General features: G+C 42.3%; 1 protein-coding gene across 1 annotated transcript in view; it reads right to left on the bottom strand.

The window, feature by feature from the left end:
* Window positions 1–2,209: 2,209 nt before the first annotated feature.
* Window positions 2,210–19,071, bottom strand: part of ktub (Tub domain-containing protein ktub) — a 315,976-nt gene continuing 299,114 nt past the window's right edge. Inside the window, exons 5-9 of the mRNA XM_080272862.1 lie at window positions 12,768–12,962; window positions 9,361–9,591; window positions 8,925–9,042; window positions 7,779–7,931; window positions 2,210–2,374 (exon numbers count right to left, since the gene is read on the bottom strand). Coding sequence (XP_080128988.1) covers window positions 2,241–2,374; window positions 7,779–7,931; window positions 8,925–9,042; window positions 9,361–9,591; window positions 12,768–12,962 — 831 coding nt within the window. The 3' untranslated portion in view covers window positions 2,210–2,240. The remainder of the gene's footprint in view (window positions 2,375–7,778; window positions 7,932–8,924; window positions 9,043–9,360; window positions 9,592–12,767; window positions 12,963–19,071) is intronic.

Genomic DNA, 19,071 nt, shown 5'->3' with positions numbered 1-19,071 from the left:
GGGTCTGGGTGTTACACTGAAGGTGGGAACCAGCACTACTGAGGAGGTAGGAACTAAGGACTGCATGAACAGGCCACTGTACAGTACTGGTTAACTGGTTTTGTCATCTGTGAAAGCACTGGCAGTAAACTGTAGTTCCCTTATCAATGACATACCACCATTGTCCTGGAAACAAGTTATAATAGTATATATATATGCATGTTCTGTTCATAACTGGATATCCTGGCATTACTGTGTATAGTCAAGCTGTCCAACCATATCAAACAGGTGTAAACCAGCCACTACAATAAATACAGTACATAAACATACTACCGGCAACCATAGATGACCCACCCAGAAAACTAGTACCACAGTGCAAGAGATGATGTTACTCAACACTTGTAAACATAACACTGAGTGAGACCTTGCTTTACTGACTTAAAAAAAATAAATAAAAATAAATAAATAAATAAAAAAATAAATAAATAAATAAATAAAAACTTTAAGTACAAGCCCAACAATCTGAATTCCCCACTAAATTTAGGACGTTTTAGTCCTAATACCCCATTATGTTAGCATAAAGAGGTAGAGCTTAACAACGAGAAACACAAGTTCACAGGCACACATGGCTGTTTCATAGCTACTTCACACCGTCTACATCAGGGTCAGTGGTAATCAGCACCCATGGTCATCAGTGTTGGAAATGTGCTATTTTCTTACAGCATATTATAGATGACACTGCATAATACAAATACCATCTGTATGTGTATCATGCACATGCATACATCATTTAGACAGGCAAGTGTTCTATGCTTGCATGGGTCTGCCTTTTTCATGTGACTGCTGTCTCCATGATGTAATGTCTCTTGCAGCATTCAAATAAGTTCCTTTGCTACTCTGAAACTTCTCTGGACTTCATCCAATGTTTTTCTTATGTGTCTTTAGGGGCTCTCTTTGTCACATTCTGTTCTGTATTATGCTTTACCAAATCATTCTAAAACATTCTCTCCACATGTCCCAACTACATCATCTAACCTGTAAGCATCATCACAAAAACTCTCAATACCCAAGCATACCCTTAATTCTGCAACCATGATTCTGTCCCTCTGAAGCATTACTCATCCCTCCCTCCCTTTAAATTTTATTATACTCAAGTCTGCAGACATCTTCCTCATTTGTTGCCCATTTCACATACTACAAAGCATCACAACTTGCACACTTTCCTTTCATCCAGATGAATTGTCCACTCACTGTCAATGGGCAACAGCTATGTAAACTTATAACCATTTCCAGTTCTCAAGACTTAGCACCATCTCCTGTGCAAATCATATTCACCTAGGAGAAAACTCATTACTATACTCAACAGCCACATCCCCTCCTTCAATATCCTCCAGCCTTGGCTGAACCATACTATTCCCTTACATATGACAATATCACAGTAAGTTACAATCTTGTGATCTACTTCTCACACCACTACACTGCATATATACCCACTCTCCATGGGACAGATTTTCTGCCAACCTCTTTCCTATACATTATGTACCACAAGGACTCTGAACATCCTCCACCAGTGAGCCTCTATCCATTCCACAACCCATAACCATTTCACTCAAGCCTCCTAGCCTGCCTACCCTTCTTTCACTTCCTAAATTTTTTCACACTGCCACTATTACTGTTGCTGTATGTTAATGGCACCAGATGTTTGATGAGCTGACAGCCAGGAATGATAAAAGTAAATTGCCACTTGAATGTACTGGACAAAGAAGTTAAGTAAATATCATACCAATCTGTAAATCATCACTGGTGCTGTATGAATGTTACTGTATTAATGTTTTGTAATTATTTGTTGTTCTCAGTTATTAAAATAGTTTGAACAACCTTCCTCTGTGTATGAAAACTTTCATAGCATGGACCCAGCACTGTATCATCTTCTGTATTAGTTCAGTTCAATGCTCAGATCACATTAATGTTTGCCAGTAATGTTACTCAGAAGCAGAACTGTTTTCTCATTCAGATCAAGCAATGACAATAATTGTTAAAATATGTTAAAAATAAGCTGCTTTGACAGATATTGAGCATAAACAGCCTGCAGCTTACACCAAAGTACAATACAAGCATCATAGTCCACCTTTTACATAGTGTGTACAGTTTAATAGTAAGTATTGTGAAGTTTTCTCTTACCTGGCTTTCACCTTCCACACACAATACAGGACACTTGCCATGGCAGCCAGCAAACATTAATATAGAAAATATTTCATACACTATTCACAGGCTAATTTAGAATCAAAGGATGAAAGGGCAATACCAAAGGCCTGGAGGGCACACATAGGATAGCGATAGTCCATAGTGAACACATCTTCCGCTACCCGTCCAAACTGCATGATGATGTAGTCAACTGTAAGAACAAGAGAATCCTGTTAGATGGATATGCACTGCTACACGGTACAACATACAGTAGACTCTCTCTATACCGGATCAATAGGGGAGAAGCCTGATCCGATAAAGCCTATTCTATTCTATTATACTCTATAGCCCGACGCCCTAATCCCACAAAGGGTGGCTGCAGACAAAACACCTCCAAGTCACTCTGTCACCCACCATTTGACTGCCCTCCCCCCAACTCACTCCCCCCTACTTCATATACCTCTCAACTCCATTCCTCCACCTCATCCTCGGTCTTCCCCTCCCTCTCCCTCCCTCCACTTCACCCTAGTCAGTCTTTCATTCTCCATTCTCTCCACATGTCCAAACCACTTCAGTGTATTTCTCTAATTTTCTCAACCACATCCACATCCACCCCACAACATTCCTTCACTTCTTCATTCGTCAATAATCCAGTAAGTCCAATGGTCCCACCTCTCCTGAAGTGGGATTTCAAGCACATAATGGAAAATAAATGAGTAAAATAGCATAGTAATAAAAATGAAAACTATACCCAATTTACACTAACTTAGCCCATAATTTCACACCCTTGTCATAACACTTCTTCATGACTAGCACAGTATTACTATAGCCTTGTACTGTGTAACAACTTAGCAGTCATGAAGGTGAGAGGGCCAGACAGACCCAAGTGGGTGGGAAAAACTGCTGTCAGCAATAGTAACTGCATTCTGAGTCACCCCACATGCAGGGAGTGATTCAGCAGGCCAGTGTCATATGCCCCATGTAATGGTCTATCTATCTATCTATCTATAGCCCGACGCCCTAATCCCGCAAAGGGTGGCCGCAGACAAAACGCCTCCAAGTCACTCTGTCACCCACCATTTGACTCCCCTCCCCCCAACTCACCCCCCCCTCCCTCATATACCTCTCAACTCCATCCCTCCACCTCATCCTCGGTCTACCCCTCCCTCTCCCTCCCTCCACCTCACCTACATACACCCTCTTAGTCAGTCTTTCATTCTCCATCCTCTCCACATGTCCAAACCACCTCAGTGTATTTCTCCTAATCTTTTCAACCACATCCACATCTACCCCACAACGTTCCTTCACTTCTTCATTCGTCAACCTGTCCCTCCATGTCACTCCACATGCTCCTCTCAAGTAACTCATTTCCACTGCTCTCACTCTTGACTTGTTCCCCTCTTGCAAGGTCCACGCCTCGCTTCCATACGTCAGGGTAGGGATCACAATACCATCATGCAGTGACTTCTTAACTTCCATACTCACCTCCCTATTTCTCATCACTGCTTTCAGTGTGCCAACAACCTTCCTTCCCTGCTGTACCCTTTCACGTACTTCATCCCCCAAAGTTCCATCCTTACTCATCACACTACCCAAGTACTTGAATGCACTCACATTCTCCATATCCTCACCATCCAACCTCACTGCACACTCTGTGACTTCATTCCTCTCAAACACCATAACTTTACTTTTGTTTACATTAACTTTCAGCTTCCTCCTCCTACACACTGTCCCAAATTCATTCACCAAACCTTGCAACTCCCATTCATCTTCACTCAACAATACTGTATCATCAGCAAACAGCAACACCGGAAGCTTCCAAAACTCACCCTCATTCATTAGGGCCACCCCCACATCCACTGCCCTACCTTGTACCTCCTTTACGACCCCATCCATATATATATTAAACAGCCATGGAGACATTACGCACCCCTGTTTCAGTCCCACATTGAGATCAAAGAACTCACTCAGCTCACCATCCACTCGCACCGTAGCCCTAGCTCCCTCGTACATACTCTTCACAGCACTCAACAATTTCCCCTCCACTCCATATATTCTTAATACCTTCCACATACCTTTCCTATCTATTCTGTCATAAGCTTTCTCCAAGTCCATGAAGGCAGCGTACACTTTCCTTCCCTTCTCTAGATACTTCTCCACTAAACATCTTAGAACAAATATCTGATCTACACACCCTTTTCCCTTCCTAAATCCCCCTTGTTCTTCTCCAACTAGCTCCTCTGTCATATGCCTAACCCTATCAATGAGTATTCTACCATATATTTTACCAGTCACACTAAGAAGGCAAAATGTAATGGTCAGTATAGGTTAAATGCAAAACAGTGTGTGGTGGGCCCAGAGTTGTCTGGTAAGGTCTGTGTGGTTTTTTACTGAATGTTATCTGCTGTGTACAACAGTCTGTCTGGAGTCCTCAAAGTGTTTATTAAATATGATCCCTGGTCTAGCGGGGTAGAGTAAAATGAGGGCCTACTGTAAATATATGAATTTTGGTAAAGGTGAAATGCCCTAAAATCAAGCAACTGCAGAAACAGGGATTACTACATTCAACAATCTGTGGTAGGGATACAATGGCCAAATCTATTATGTTTAACAGGAAGGCCTCTTACATAAGGACCTAAGACCCTTGAGATTCACTTTTACATTAGTTTAACCCTCAAACCGAAGCTAATGGTATTTCACTATAGTTACTGTCAGATAATTTTCATCCTCACAAAGATACCGCCAGTCATCCAAGAATTAATTCTGTCTGTGGCCACCCTTTGTGGGATTAGGGCGTCGGGCTATAGGTAGATAGACAAATAGGCGACACCTCTAATAACCCTTGAATGACAGCTATTTTATGAAATTACTCTGGTCAACGGCAGACTACATCATCGTCATTATCCACACCTTTCCCAACCCAAAGTGGGAAACTTTCCAACATTCACATGTTTAACTGCTCTGTGTTTAGAAACTACCAAAAAAAATCCCAGACAGGAAATATAAATCTTCTCCATCATGAAATTTTACCCAAACTGTCCTTGTGGTTCCCTCCTTGAATAACAATCAATCACTCTGAATGGGGACACACCTGTGCATGTACCTGCCTTATTTCTCCTTATCTCTAACAACCCTGCAGCTTGTGGCACATCAAAGAATACCTGTCCTGTGTGGTGACCCAGCCTACAGAATGACCGTAGGCTGTTGGCACTCTGAGCAAGTGATGAAGCAAATTAAGGATGTATCATGGCCCACAATTCACATGATGGTGGTACAGAGACTGAAACATATAAATTGTACCTCTGAGACATCCTGTATACTGTGTGATTTTCTGCTTCTGTCAAGGAAGTAAAGTAACACGGCTAGAAACCAAAATTTTCAATTAAAACACTAAAAGATTTGTATTGTCAAGGCTTCACTGACTGGTTTTAACCATTTATATCTGTACTGTATATGGCTCATAAATATTCTCCTGTATGCCATTTAAGCAGTCTGCCAATATTTAACAAATATAACTGAAGTACAAGACAACAGTAATGTGGACTATGCAAACTGTGTAATTATTGAAGAGGTGCTAACACCTCCAATGACAATAATAATAATACAACCCAAAGTTACCACCATTACACTGATATGAAAAGCTGTAATGCTTAATTGTTGAAATATGTGTGTGGTAGTTGATGCTGCTGTGCCCCATGCTAATCTGGATGTGAACCTGGTGGAACCCTGAAGTAGGAACTTTTACAAAAAGTAGGAAATAATGACAGGAATATTTGAGCCATGGGCTCTATAAATACCAAGTGTCGTACCTCATTTCCTATTGATCAGATTTTGTACAAACAACACACTAATGACCAGAATAAAGCCCTTCAATATTACTGGACATACTATGTTCTCAACACCAGGTACTTTACTATACCAGCTATCAGGCAACTTGTCTCCACCCCCTTCCTGATGTTGTGGCCCCAAGCCTATGGCCTTCCACTCTCTGGGCAATGGGTGAGGCAGCAGGGCTTAAGAAAGTTGTCTGGTGGCAGGTATATAAGTACTACAGAATATTTAACAATTTAAGATGACGGATGGCTGAATAAATATTAATAGTGCATATGTTGTTGTTGTTGCTCTAACCTTGGTGCCTGGCTTAGCAAATTCATCAACCACTATGAAGCATCCACCTACCAAGGGCAGGCAGCGCTTCGCCAGGGTTGGAACCTGATCTTTCCATGTGACGAGGGGCATGGAAAATGGAGGAGTCATATGGCCGTAGTCTTAAACTGTTGGCAGGTGTTCACCTTGCCCTGTTTATATTTCTTGGTAATCTTAATGCAGGAATGGGAGACCACTCCCCAGTGGTCTTCCCAGGGAAGGGAATATTTAAACTGACATGTAAGAGAAAAGGCATTTCACTCCACTACAGATTAATATAGGGGTAAATCTACAGTTACCATATACGGCTCTTCATAATTCATCCTGATCCTCTTTATGTCCCATCAGAAGCACAGAGCCCCAGGTCTAGGCTTCTCAGTCCCGACATTTAGGGCAAGGGTGACCAACCTTACTCGCCCAAGTGTCATTATGCGAGTGATAAACACCAACCATCCCTTGGATGTAAAACCTTGCAGGCTCCAACTAGTTGGTGCACCTTGACTACCAAGTGTCATTTGGTTATGTGGTTGTCACCTGGCACAGTATGTGGTTTCCTGGGTTACAATAAACTGCAGTGCTTGATCTGTCGATCAGTGCAGTCACCTGAAGGTGGCACTACATCAAGTGAGTGGATGATGGGCACACCCCATGTATCATTCACATCATAATTATAAAGACTCCAACATGCTTGCATGCAATGGAGTAACTAAGAAGTCCTGCTGTGCTGAGGGAATACTGCTATAGTATGGAAGCAACACCACTTCCCAAGCTACTTTGGCACAGTGGATATCTTTTTGTGATAAACTGACTGCTATACTGACATGCACTTGGAAATATAGGGCTTTTCTCCTCAACTTATTGAGCCTGAAAAGTTCCTTTCACCAAATCACAGCCCTGAGTGAAGGATCATTTGTGGTAAATTAGTCTCTCTCGCTGCAGCTACACCATTATGAGATGAAATGCATTCATAAAAGAATGAAAGAACTTACCATTACTTACATCACCATCATCTAATCCTGTGTTGCCCCAGAGGAACGTAAGAGCCCGCAGCTAGGCAAGTTGGTCTGACATTTAAGATTAGAGTGACCAGTCTCACTTATCCCTGAGTGGCATTACGTGAGCAATAAACCAAAACCACCCCTCGCATATAAACCTGCACTGGCTCAATCTAATTGGAGCACCTTAATTACCCTCTAAACACCCAGGGGCCATAATCTGGTTACAATATACTGTATAGTTATGACCCAGCATAGTAAATATTATCCTGGTGTACAGGAGACCATTTGGCTTATCACTCAATGTAGTCACCCACAGACAAGAGGAAGAGGAAAGAATGAAGGAAAGAACAACAGAAGAAGAAGGATGGAATAAGGGAAGAGAGGAAACGGCAGCCACCCGAGAGCAGCATTGCATCAAGTGAGTGAATGGTGAGTGCCCCCTTTCACACACTTATAATTCTGATGACTTACCATCACTTTCATGGACAATCTGAAAGTTTTTGACAGATGCTTGGGTGACACGGCCATGGAAATTTAAGACATAACTCTGAGTGTCATCATTCCACACGGGTGTCTTGTTGCACAGCTCAATTAACTGATCCATATTCTTGCTCTTCCAACGCTCTGTAAAGAATCAAATCAATATGCATCACAATATACAATTCTCCACAGTGGTATACAAAAATCTATTATGTTTTTTTATCACTTGAACATTTACAGTCATGAGAGTGTGAGGTACTGTAATACTTTAGTCATCCCACTCCATATTCCCATCTAAAGAGATGGGATGAGGCAGGACCCAAAAACACTGGATGAAAAAACATAAAACTGAGACCTACTGACATAATGCCCAGTAAAAAGAGCCACACAAGCATTCAACCCTTTGGTCATTTATATTAAATCTTATGAAGCCACGATTTAATACAAAAGCCTCTGTGGACATATCGCTGGGCACTCTTGATATCTCAGGCCCAAATTCGGGACAATGGTTTAAATCTTGGGCCTGAGACTGGTTCAAACCACAGATTGGGAATTACTGGATCCTGCATCACAGCCTAGGGTTTAGCCATATTCAGATCATAGGACTGTATCACATAATCCGTGACTGAATAATCTGGGACTTAAACCTTAGACTGAAGCACTGACTAGCATTTTGATGTGGCAGGAAAACCAACCTCTAAAGAAAAAGAAAAGTCATACCCTGCCCAGGTACTGCAATAATATGGCAAAAAAAAGTCCAGTATATATCAAAATATCACTATAAACATGAGCAGAAAAAAAAAATATCCACGACTGTTCATGAATAATATATAATAGAACCAGTAGTATGCTTAACAGTATTTTGGGGTGCACAAACATTATACAGTATATATATATATATATATATATATATATATGTGTGTGTGTGTGTGTGTGTGTGTGTGTGTGTGTGCATACTGGTGTACACACACACACAAAATGTCAAATAGTCAAATAAATGAGAAGACAAATGAGTATAAGACTCTATTGTGTATGGCATTCACTTATGAAAATCATCTACTGAATAAAATTGTCTGGTAGGTGCAAGAATAAACTAAAAGAAATGATGCCCAGGTTCAAGGGGTTAACACAACTAACCTATGAGACTGTCATGCTCCACACTGGCCTTGAATTCTACTCTCTGGTGGTCTGCAGTCATGCCAGGCAGGATCACTGTCATCTTCCTGGGACCCTTGAACCCAAGCACATTGGTTTCCTGCAAGGTGAGATTACAACAATATTCTACATTTATTTATGTTTATCTACCATCCAATCCTCAATGCCCCCATCAAGAGCACAGGACCCCAGGGTTAGGCTACTTAGTCCAAACATTTAATGTGAGTGACCAGTTCCTCACCTGTGTAGCAATATGTAAGCCTCCATGCACTGAGACATTTAAACACATAATCCTACCCTTAATTTTCTTCTCTAAACATATAAAACACACCTCTGATTATATCTACTGTATTTGGCAATGAAATTCTCGAAGACTTTGCTGTATCTCAAAGAAATTTTTGTCTTAGTTTATCCTTACATATATAACTGCTGCTAGCTCTTGTCTAGAACTGTTCTTCTCTGTTGTGGTTGAAGAGTTTTTCTTCTTGCCCTCACCCCCATCAAATATTGTGAACTGTGTACCGAGCAGATTGGATCGTAGCTTGCCGCAAAAAGATTCCCCACCCCTAGAAAGGTCCGTTGGGTCCGCTGAGATCAAGTAGTTAGATGTGGCTGACTTCTTACGTTTCCGTCCCGCCAGCAGAAACATCTGTTGGCCCAAACAGTAAACTTAGTATAGCTAATTCTTACTAAATGTCAGGGATGTGTTCCAAAATATCAAAATTATTTCAATGTACATAGTGCTGTACAGTGTCATATGCTACTAGCTTAGAGGATGAAGTGAGTTCATTCTCCTCTAAACAGTAGCCTATCTGTCATGATTACCGGGTGTATGCCTTGGTAAATCTTGGAGATTTGGTAGGACCATATACCATTCATCAATGCAATACTATATATATATACTGTACATACAGTATGTATATATGTATATATATATATATATATATATATATATATATATATGTGTGTGTATGTATGTGTGTGTGTGTGTACATGTGGCACTCCATATTCGCGGCTTCAAGTTTTGCGGGTCTCGCAGATTTGTGGATTGCCCCTCTGTGGAGCCAAGATTCCATTCGCGGCCGCAAAGTGTGGCAGTGCGGATGCTCGCAGGTCATTTCACACCAAACCAGGTCCACACCAAACCACCGCGTTCCTGCGCTCCTCTGTCTCTCCCTCTGTCTGTGCCCTGCCACTGTCACTGTCACTTCGTTGCCTCTACAATGCCACACCAAACCTCCCGTAATTTCATTAATAATTGTGTTCTCACGTGTTCAAAGGTAACAAGTGCATTGATGTGCTATTAGATGAGTGAATCAGCGCCTGACTGTGTGATTTACTTGTGATAACTTTGTCCCATGTGTGTCTGTGTTGTCCTGCAAGCTGGGGTAAACATGTAGCTGTTGACTTGCCCACACTCACGTAGACGTGCGCAAGACGCACTCAGTTGCAGGAGTCTGTGGAAGTCACCAGGTACATATTTACCCTAACTTAGTACTGTACAGCCATACCTAATCAAAACTTGTTATTAAACTTTTTTATACAGTTGGTCTGTTACTATTTGTGATATTTTATGCTGCTTCCAGGTCCCAGATATGGTTTATTAGGTACAGTATGTACATACTTGCTCACAGGGGGTGATTTGAGGCTGTAGAGGCATTTACAGGAGGGCGCATCAAACATTCGCGGAAATTCCACATCCGCGGGGATCATGTCCTCTAACTCCCGCGAATGTGGAGGGTTGCCTGTACAGTGCTCCATTAACATCCACGGGGATTAGGTAACAGAGACACCCGTGTATGTTAAAAATCCACAGATAGCTGCTGCCTCCCTTAAAAACATCCCTGGACCCCCCTTAACCCTTTGGCTGCAACGGCTGTGATAACAACATACTGACTGTGCTCATTGCGGAGAAATAGGAAAAAAAAAATTGTGTTTTCAATTCGTATTTTAACCCACTTATCATTAATCTTGAGAGCTAAATTCTTGTCAGACAAGCGACAATCCTTATATTATCATTTGCAATAAACTGCATGTCCATAGGCACTCCAAGCATGGAGAACGATTTGAGAGAATACAAGGTGTGTTTTGACTGTCTGATGCAGGAAATGGCCCACCTAGGGAGGCGGAAATAAACACCAAACCACAAGATTTTTTCCATACAAAATAGGGTTACAGCCACGTTACCTCATCACAGTAATTGCAATAATAAAAATAACACTTCTAGCCAGTCTCCGATGATTATGTTACGATATTCCAGTGTTTACATTAGACTTTCGCGAAACTAACTATGTGAGGAAAATCATTACAAACTTTATCAAACTTCATGAACGACTTATTACCACTTACTTTTATAAAGCTTATTGATATGTCAAGAGTCATTTCACAGCATTGCTGCACAGTTTGCAACTGCAAAAATGTTCACTATAGTCGTTCTATTTTATGGAGGCAGTTTGGGTGGGGCGCTCTGGGACCTCACTTTGTTAGCTCTGTTGCCACATCATCGCTACACACGTGCTCTCTCTCTCTCTCTCTCTCTCTCTCTCTCCCCCCCCCCATCTCATATTTATATTAACTACTACTAATTGTATTTTCTTAATTTTTTCTCTTGCTTTCGACTTTTTTTCCACACCATCCCTAAGGTAAAAGTCTATAGGTGCATTTTTTTTTTTTAATAGCTTCCATGGCGGGAGACTGACCGAGTATGACCCGCTCACACAGGGCTGTCCCTTGTGTCACCACCTGACAACGTCGCAAAAGCAATGCTGACAAGTCTTATGAGATTTATGCTATACTATAGCTTTTTCATTGACTTACATCTATACAGAGTGTTTAAAATTCATTTATAAGTAGTTACTAGCTTAAAATAGGAGAGTGAAAGAGAGAGAGACAGATGAGCACAAATAATTACATGTGTGTCGGAGGCGATGTGACAACAGAGCTAACAGTGTGAGGTCCCAGATCGCCCCACCCAAACTGCCTTCATAAAATAGAACGACTATAGCTTATGTGCTTAACATCATGACTTCTCTGATTATTGCAAAAATATCACTAAATCACTTGTATTTTATCACAGTAATTCACAATATAATATAACACCCTCAGCCACTCTCATATGATTTCAATGTGATTTGGGTGCGTATTGCTTCGTATTATTTACGAGAGAGAAAGCAGGAGGGAGGGCAGCATAGTGGTTTAGACCAGCTCATCGAGGGGTACGGGAGAGAGAGGGAGAGGGGGGGGGAAAGCAGCAAACTGGTTTAGACCAGCTCATTGAGGGCATGTGGAAGAAAAGAAATACTCCCAGCCCGTCCTAACTTTTCCCTTGATGAATTAATGGCATTAATAAATGAAAAGACCAAAAGGAAGAACTATATTTGATTCGCTGGATAATGCTATCACTAAAACTGCCATGAACCGTAACTGGAATAATGTTACATTTACAGTGAACAGTGTCAGCAGAGTTCAACGAGATAAAATGCTTTAGCGAATTCGGCCCCAGTACCATTTCTACCAGTGGATATTTAAAAAGTTGTTTGAATAACACGGGGTCCAAGCTGGAAGGGTTCTAAGGTGCTGGCTTCACTTCAAGAAAATCCGGCCCCAGTACCATATCCACCAGTGGATATTTAAAACTTCCGTTTGAATAACACAGGGTCCATGCTTGAAGGGTTCTAGGGTGCTGGCTTCAATTCAAGAAAAAATACTCGGCACATATGCGTATTTTCCTTTGGATATGCTTCCCATGTTCCACCAATAACTGAATAAGTTATTCTGATGCAGTGATTGCTAACTGCTGCCACATCAGGCTGTTCAAATACTAACCTTCTTGCCATCATCACGCTCCATGTGCAAGAAGTATGTGGGGAAGAGGCCTCGGTCCATACCCTTGCGGTCTCGTGATATGCGACACTTGACCAGCGAGCCCTCCTTGGCCGGCTCCAACACAAACCTCTCCAATGCGGCACCATTATCAAGATTCCCTGCCAGAGACTGCACATCCCCTGATCCACCACTCTCCTGAATGGAAAGACACGCACATCATGGAATGGGCAGAACTCTGAAACTACAAATGGTATCTGTACAGCAATTAACGACAGCATAAACCTGTTGAAGCCCCCCCCCCCTAATTTTTTATTATATTCTTGCTAAATTAATAATACCATAAACCTGTTGAAGCTCCCAATTTTTTATTATATTCTAGCTACCTTCACATGATTTTATCCAGTTTATGAGCAATGTCTTTCACTGAATGGGTAATAGTGACAGTGGCAGAAATAGTTTCAATCCCAAGCTCAAATGGATGTGAACCTGGTGGACTTAGGGGCTGAAGCTACCCTCCTCCTGCAGCCCACCATCCTTCTTTAGGGGATCAGAGTGGGAGCTGAGGGACATCTGTATAACAGTGCAGTGGAACCATCCAATACAGTAATATCAGTGTCATCATGTGCAGACATACTAGTGCCACCACATGAAGACATCCCTCTCCAGCACCATATTGAAGGAGTGAGGGCTATATTTAAGCAGTCTATCTCTCAAACTAAAATACAATTAAAATGTCATCAGACTGAAGAGGTTTATAAGGATAAAGTAAATTTTATACTGTAATATATGAAAACATATGGTATTTAATATTAACATTTTAGTACAAAAAAAATAAAATAAATAAATATATGAAGAAATAAATAAATAATGGCAATAACCCATTTGGAGAGACAAATTTTAAGTTCTACAGTGCTTCTGATGGATTAAAACTATTCAGGTTATTAGTAACATAAGCAAAGCATAACCCAGATTTATTTCATTATACTATACTGCAGAATATTATACTAGTCACCCACAAGCTGACATATAGCTAGTACTAGCTTAGCTACGTGAAACATTATACCTCATAATAAAAAACAGGTGGTGGAATGCAAAGCCAAACACATGGACTCTATGCCTCCCTGTGGGTGATTTATTTGTTGAAGCCTGGGATATGCAAGGATTATTTTCCAGCTACTGCCAGACAATTTTATTCACCTGAAGGAAGCATTCTTACTTCAAAGGTATAAAGTATAATATTTTTCTGTTCTTAAAAACAGTACAGTACAGTACAGAAAGTCCTCATTATATTTCAAATTTGAGTTTCATTATACTGTATTTCAAATTAGTTTCATTGATATGTATAAACTTGAACACTCCACCAAGAGTGCTGGGGTCCTGGGCTAGACTACTCAGTCAAGACATTCGTGTGTGATATTACATAAGCATTAAAACCCAATCATCCCTTGCATGCAAACCTTTGAGACACATCCAGTTGGAGTACCGTAACTTTCTAGACGACCAAGTGTCCACTTGATTACAGTACACCCTCACTATAATGACTAAATGGGGGAAAGCCTGATCTGATAAAGCTGACAGTCTGTTATATTTGATGGTCCCCCTGAGGTGGGATTTCATGCACATGTTTGAAAATGAATAAGTACAACAGTATACAGTATTCTAGTACTAAAAATGAAAACTATACCTGTACCCATTTAACATTAATCTGATCCACAATTCCCCTTTTGGAGCTTATTTCACATCCTTGTCATAGCACTTCTTCATTACTAGTACAGTATTACTGTACACTAGCTCCAGAAAGTATTGGTGCATACTCTAGTGTGAACATTTTGAGACCAGTGACGATAGATATTGGGATGTACCAGGTGTTCCAGCTGCATGCTGGCAGCCCTGTACTCCTGCTGAGTTGCCAGACATGATATAATTTAATGTACCCATTCAACACATTTGTAATTACACAAATATCTATATAAAAGCGCCCACATACTGACCAACCATCCCGACATGTCACAAGTTAAATGTATCTTTTCGGTAGTCATTCATCACACCCAACACTGATACTTTCTACAGCTTGTGTAGTAATCCCTCTATTATCAGGACAGCCATTACCCAGACAATCCATTACCTGGACACCGTGATCTAGCTGTTCGAAACCATTATTCGTACATTTTTTCATTCTATCTGGACAAAATGCTTGCGTCTGGGTGGAAATTATGGTCACTTGAACATTTGTGTGGTGCCACCATGTCTGAATGGGTAGTTTACCTAGCATCTGTTACAGACCCCCTTGGTCATTCTCAGTTCCCACAAGACAACCATTTAGTGAAGAGCTCCTCTCGGACAGTTGTTATGACGATGCACATGGTGGCTTTTGTGGTTGTTTCCTACCTGCTTCAGGCCTTGCTATTCCTTGCATGCCTCTTACTTGGGTGTGTGATGATGGCCCCTCCACTAGGGAAAAGGAAAAGGGTAGTGCTGACTCTGGAGATGAAGTGGGAGATACTGGGTAAGACTGATGAGTGATGGCTGACTTCCCGCATCTTAAAATAATGCGACCTGGCCCGCTCAACCCTACACGACATCAGGAAAGCCCTTGACAAACTCACCCAGTACACAGCAGACTTCAGCGGGAGGAACTGACACAATGCTGAACGAAAGGCTACGAGCTTGCCCCGGCATGCCAATGACGACCATTCGACATTGATCTGGTACTGCCAGCAACGGGCTGCAGGCATGCTAGTGTGAGGCACCGAGTTGAAGGCCATTGCTGAGAAGGCTGCTCACCTTCACCACGTCCTCAACTTCAAGGCACCTGACGGTTGGTTGTTCAGGTTCAAGCTTCGATATGGCCTTACAAATTGTAAGACCCATGGTGAAGCTTTGGTTGCCAATGAGAAGAGAGTGGAGGAATTTCATCAGATTATGTTAGGCTTGATTGAGAAGGAGTGCCTCGCACTTGGTCAAGTCTATAATGCTGACAAAACTAGCCTTGTCTACCATTCAGTGCCCACAAACACCCTGGTGGATGAGGAGAAGAATGTGCCTGGCCACAATTTGTCCAAGCAACAGGTTTCTGCTCTATGCTGTGCTAATGCTAACAGGATGCACCGGCTGAAGCCTGTTACTGTTGGTCAGGCAAAGCAGCCCTGTTGCCTTCATGGGCTAATGGATGTCCTTCCTGTAGTGTGGTACCATTCTGTGAAGGCTTGGTTTAACACCAAGAACTTCACTGATTGGTTCCACAGGCATTTTGTCAAGGAGGTCATCTGTTATCAAACGGAGGAACTTGGAATCCCTTGTGACCAGATAAATGCTCTTCTCTTGGACAATGACCCCGCACATCCCTCCAAGAAGGAATTTAGTTGCAGATGACGGTCGCATCAGGTGCATGTTTTTGCCACCTAATACCACTGCTCTGATTCAACCAATGGACCAGAGTGTTATCATGGCCACGAAGAGGCTGTACCAATGGAAGTTCCTGGACGAGGTGATAGCTGTTCTTGAGGACAAAGATGAGCAAAGTCAGGGGCTGCACACGTGAGGGCAAAGAACACTGGAAAAACTGTAATGCTGCAACCTCAAGTCTGCAGTGTACAACTGGGCGAGTGCATGGAAGGAAGTCTCCGTGAAAACTCTCGAAAGTGGTTGGTCTCATCTCCTTCAGGGATACGAGAGCAGACACAACTTTCTGGGCTTTGACATGGATGACTTCCACACTCTCCTTCGTAACACAGGCGAGGCTGTGGATTTTAATGACATGCGGGAGTAATTTGATGAGGATGGGGGTGATCCTGGCTTTCAGATTATGTCTGATGTCAAGATCACCACTTCTGTTGCTGCTGCCCAGCCAGACAGGAGTTTCAAGGATGATGTGGACAAATGCGGATGACCCCAAGAACTGCAGTACTCCAGCCATTCTCTGCCTGAGCACATTCCAGGCACACCTTGAGCAGGTGCTTGAGTATGCCGAGCACTTGGATTGTGACAGAGACATGGTGCCTCTTTGCCTTGTGGAGGATCTGCATTCTGTGTGGCAGTGTCATCCGATGACCGAAACGTCACTCCTATCACCAGTCCAAGATCAACTCCATTATCAGGCCTCTGAACCCTACCCAGCTCAACTCTTCTCTGCCATCATCACAGTGTCAAACCATGCCTTCAACGACGCAACCACAACCTAGCACGCCGTCAGCCACTGTGTCTCCCCTGGATGTGAGTTTGCGGCTGTTTTCAGAGTCACCTGAAGTAGGCAGTCCATCACCATGTCCCACAGCCGCTTCCCTGGGCCAACTACCGGAGCTCCTCCTTGACTCTGAGTCCGACTAAGCTCTTGAGGGTACACCACTAAACCACAAGGGATGTACTGAACTGTGCAGCGCAACAGCTATGCCAGCTGCAGTACAACACTCAGAGTCAAGGAGCTGGTGAGTTATTTAGCATGATGGTCTGAGAGAAATCATGAGTGTTGACACTGATTTTATTCCTGCTTACTGCACTATACCATGAGTTTATTCTATTTTACCATGATCTGATTCCATTTTACCATTATGTTTTGTGTGCCCACTGCATTTCTCTTGTGTGGCTGTTTTTTTCAAGTATTTTTCATGTCACTGCAGGATATGGCCCTACAATGGTAACTGCTTGTCTGTGGTTGATGGGTCTGCTTGACCATGGTAATTGCTTGGATGTGGTTTACAGGTCTGCTTGACCAGAAAGAGTAGTACTAAACAAGAGGAACAAGTGTTGTACGATGTACTGTAGTGGTCTTTTACACTAGCTTTCGCAGTTAGGTCATGTATGTAGAGGGCCAGAGAAGAAGTCCATTATCCAGACAGAGCCATTACCCGGACATGCCTTTGGCTCTATTACATCGGATAATCGAGGAATTACTGTATAGTCTGTTATTACCTGTACAACTCAGCAACCATGATGGGGTGAAGGCAATTTCAGGCCAGGCTGGAGTAAAATGAACAGGAAACATGTATATAACAGACACTGTTTGCTATGACCAACAGAAGTTTGGTCGGGTTTGTAGTGTTCGTCAAAACTGATATCCAGTCTATAGAGGTCCATTAAAACGAGCATCTACTGTATACAGTTACCAACCAACGTGGTACAATAACCAGATTAGTTTCATTTCTTTTTTGAAGGCTCCAACATGCTTGCATGCGTCAGCCTTGGTCGCCAAATGACGGCTCTCCATGCTGCTCAATGTCTGGCAGCTTCCCTATTCAGTCCTTCATCCCTGAGTCACACTCAGTGACCTCATCCCAGTCTTTTTCAGTCTACCTCTCCCAACCTTATCCCCAACATTAACACTTCTCACTTTCTGCACCCAATTATAAACCCCCATCCACTCCACAAGCTCAAACTATCTCAATCTACCCCTCCTCATCACAACACCAATACACTCCAGTCCCATCCTATCCCTCAACTCTTCCATCATAAACCTAGCTCCCCAGGCCTCACACTCTGGGATGCATCGCACATCCACCTGATCATTGTCATTTCTGTACATCCGAGCCTGTGAATATCCTCTCCCTTTACTGCCCACGTCTTACTACCATACAGCATTACACTCCTAACATATGCTGCGTACAAAAACCCCTCAGCACGAAGGGAGAGCCCTCTCAATGTCAGGAGAGGCAACAGCTCTTTGAACTTCTTCCAACTACAGTACTCTTCTCTCTAGCCACAGAGCTAGCTCCAGCCACAACTCCAACACATAACATGTCTCCCAAATAACAAAACTCTTCCACACACTCAAGAGACTCACAAACAAGTTCAATTCTTTCATGCCTGACACTCTCCACCTGCTCTCCTCAACACACCACACACATGAAATAACATTATCTTGCAGTCTACCTCTAATACCACTACATCTCTTATGCATCCACTTATCACAGACACTGTACAAAATGGAATTACTTTCCACACCCTTGTGGTAAATAACACATGGCCACTCTCCCTCTTCTTTGACAGTACTGCTACCAGCCCTAAATACCATCTCTCCACTTCCTAAATCTTTCCTCCCTCTCCCTTTCATTCTCTGCAATCAACACTAAATCATCAGCATACAACATCACCCATGGGAGTCCATTTCTGAAGTCACATGAGAAAGCTTCAAGTACACTCAATCCTCGTAAATCATGGCAATTTGGGTCTGGACCACTGCCGTGATTTATGAATTCTGTGATTTATGAATAATAACTCTATGTGAAAAATCTGGGTCTGGACTTTGGCTAACTCGCCCCCACAGCACCCTACTTACACCTATCTAGGCACCATCAAACACAATCATACA

This window comes from Coenobita brevimanus, chromosome 6 (genome assembly GCF_032717465.1).
Source record: "Coenobita brevimanus isolate Jiangsu-jjx chromosome 6, ASM3271746v2, whole genome shotgun sequence".
Taxonomy (NCBI): domain Eukaryota; kingdom Metazoa; phylum Arthropoda; class Malacostraca; order Decapoda; family Coenobitidae; genus Coenobita; species Coenobita brevimanus.
This window is presented reverse-complemented; position numbering and strand designations above follow the sequence as displayed.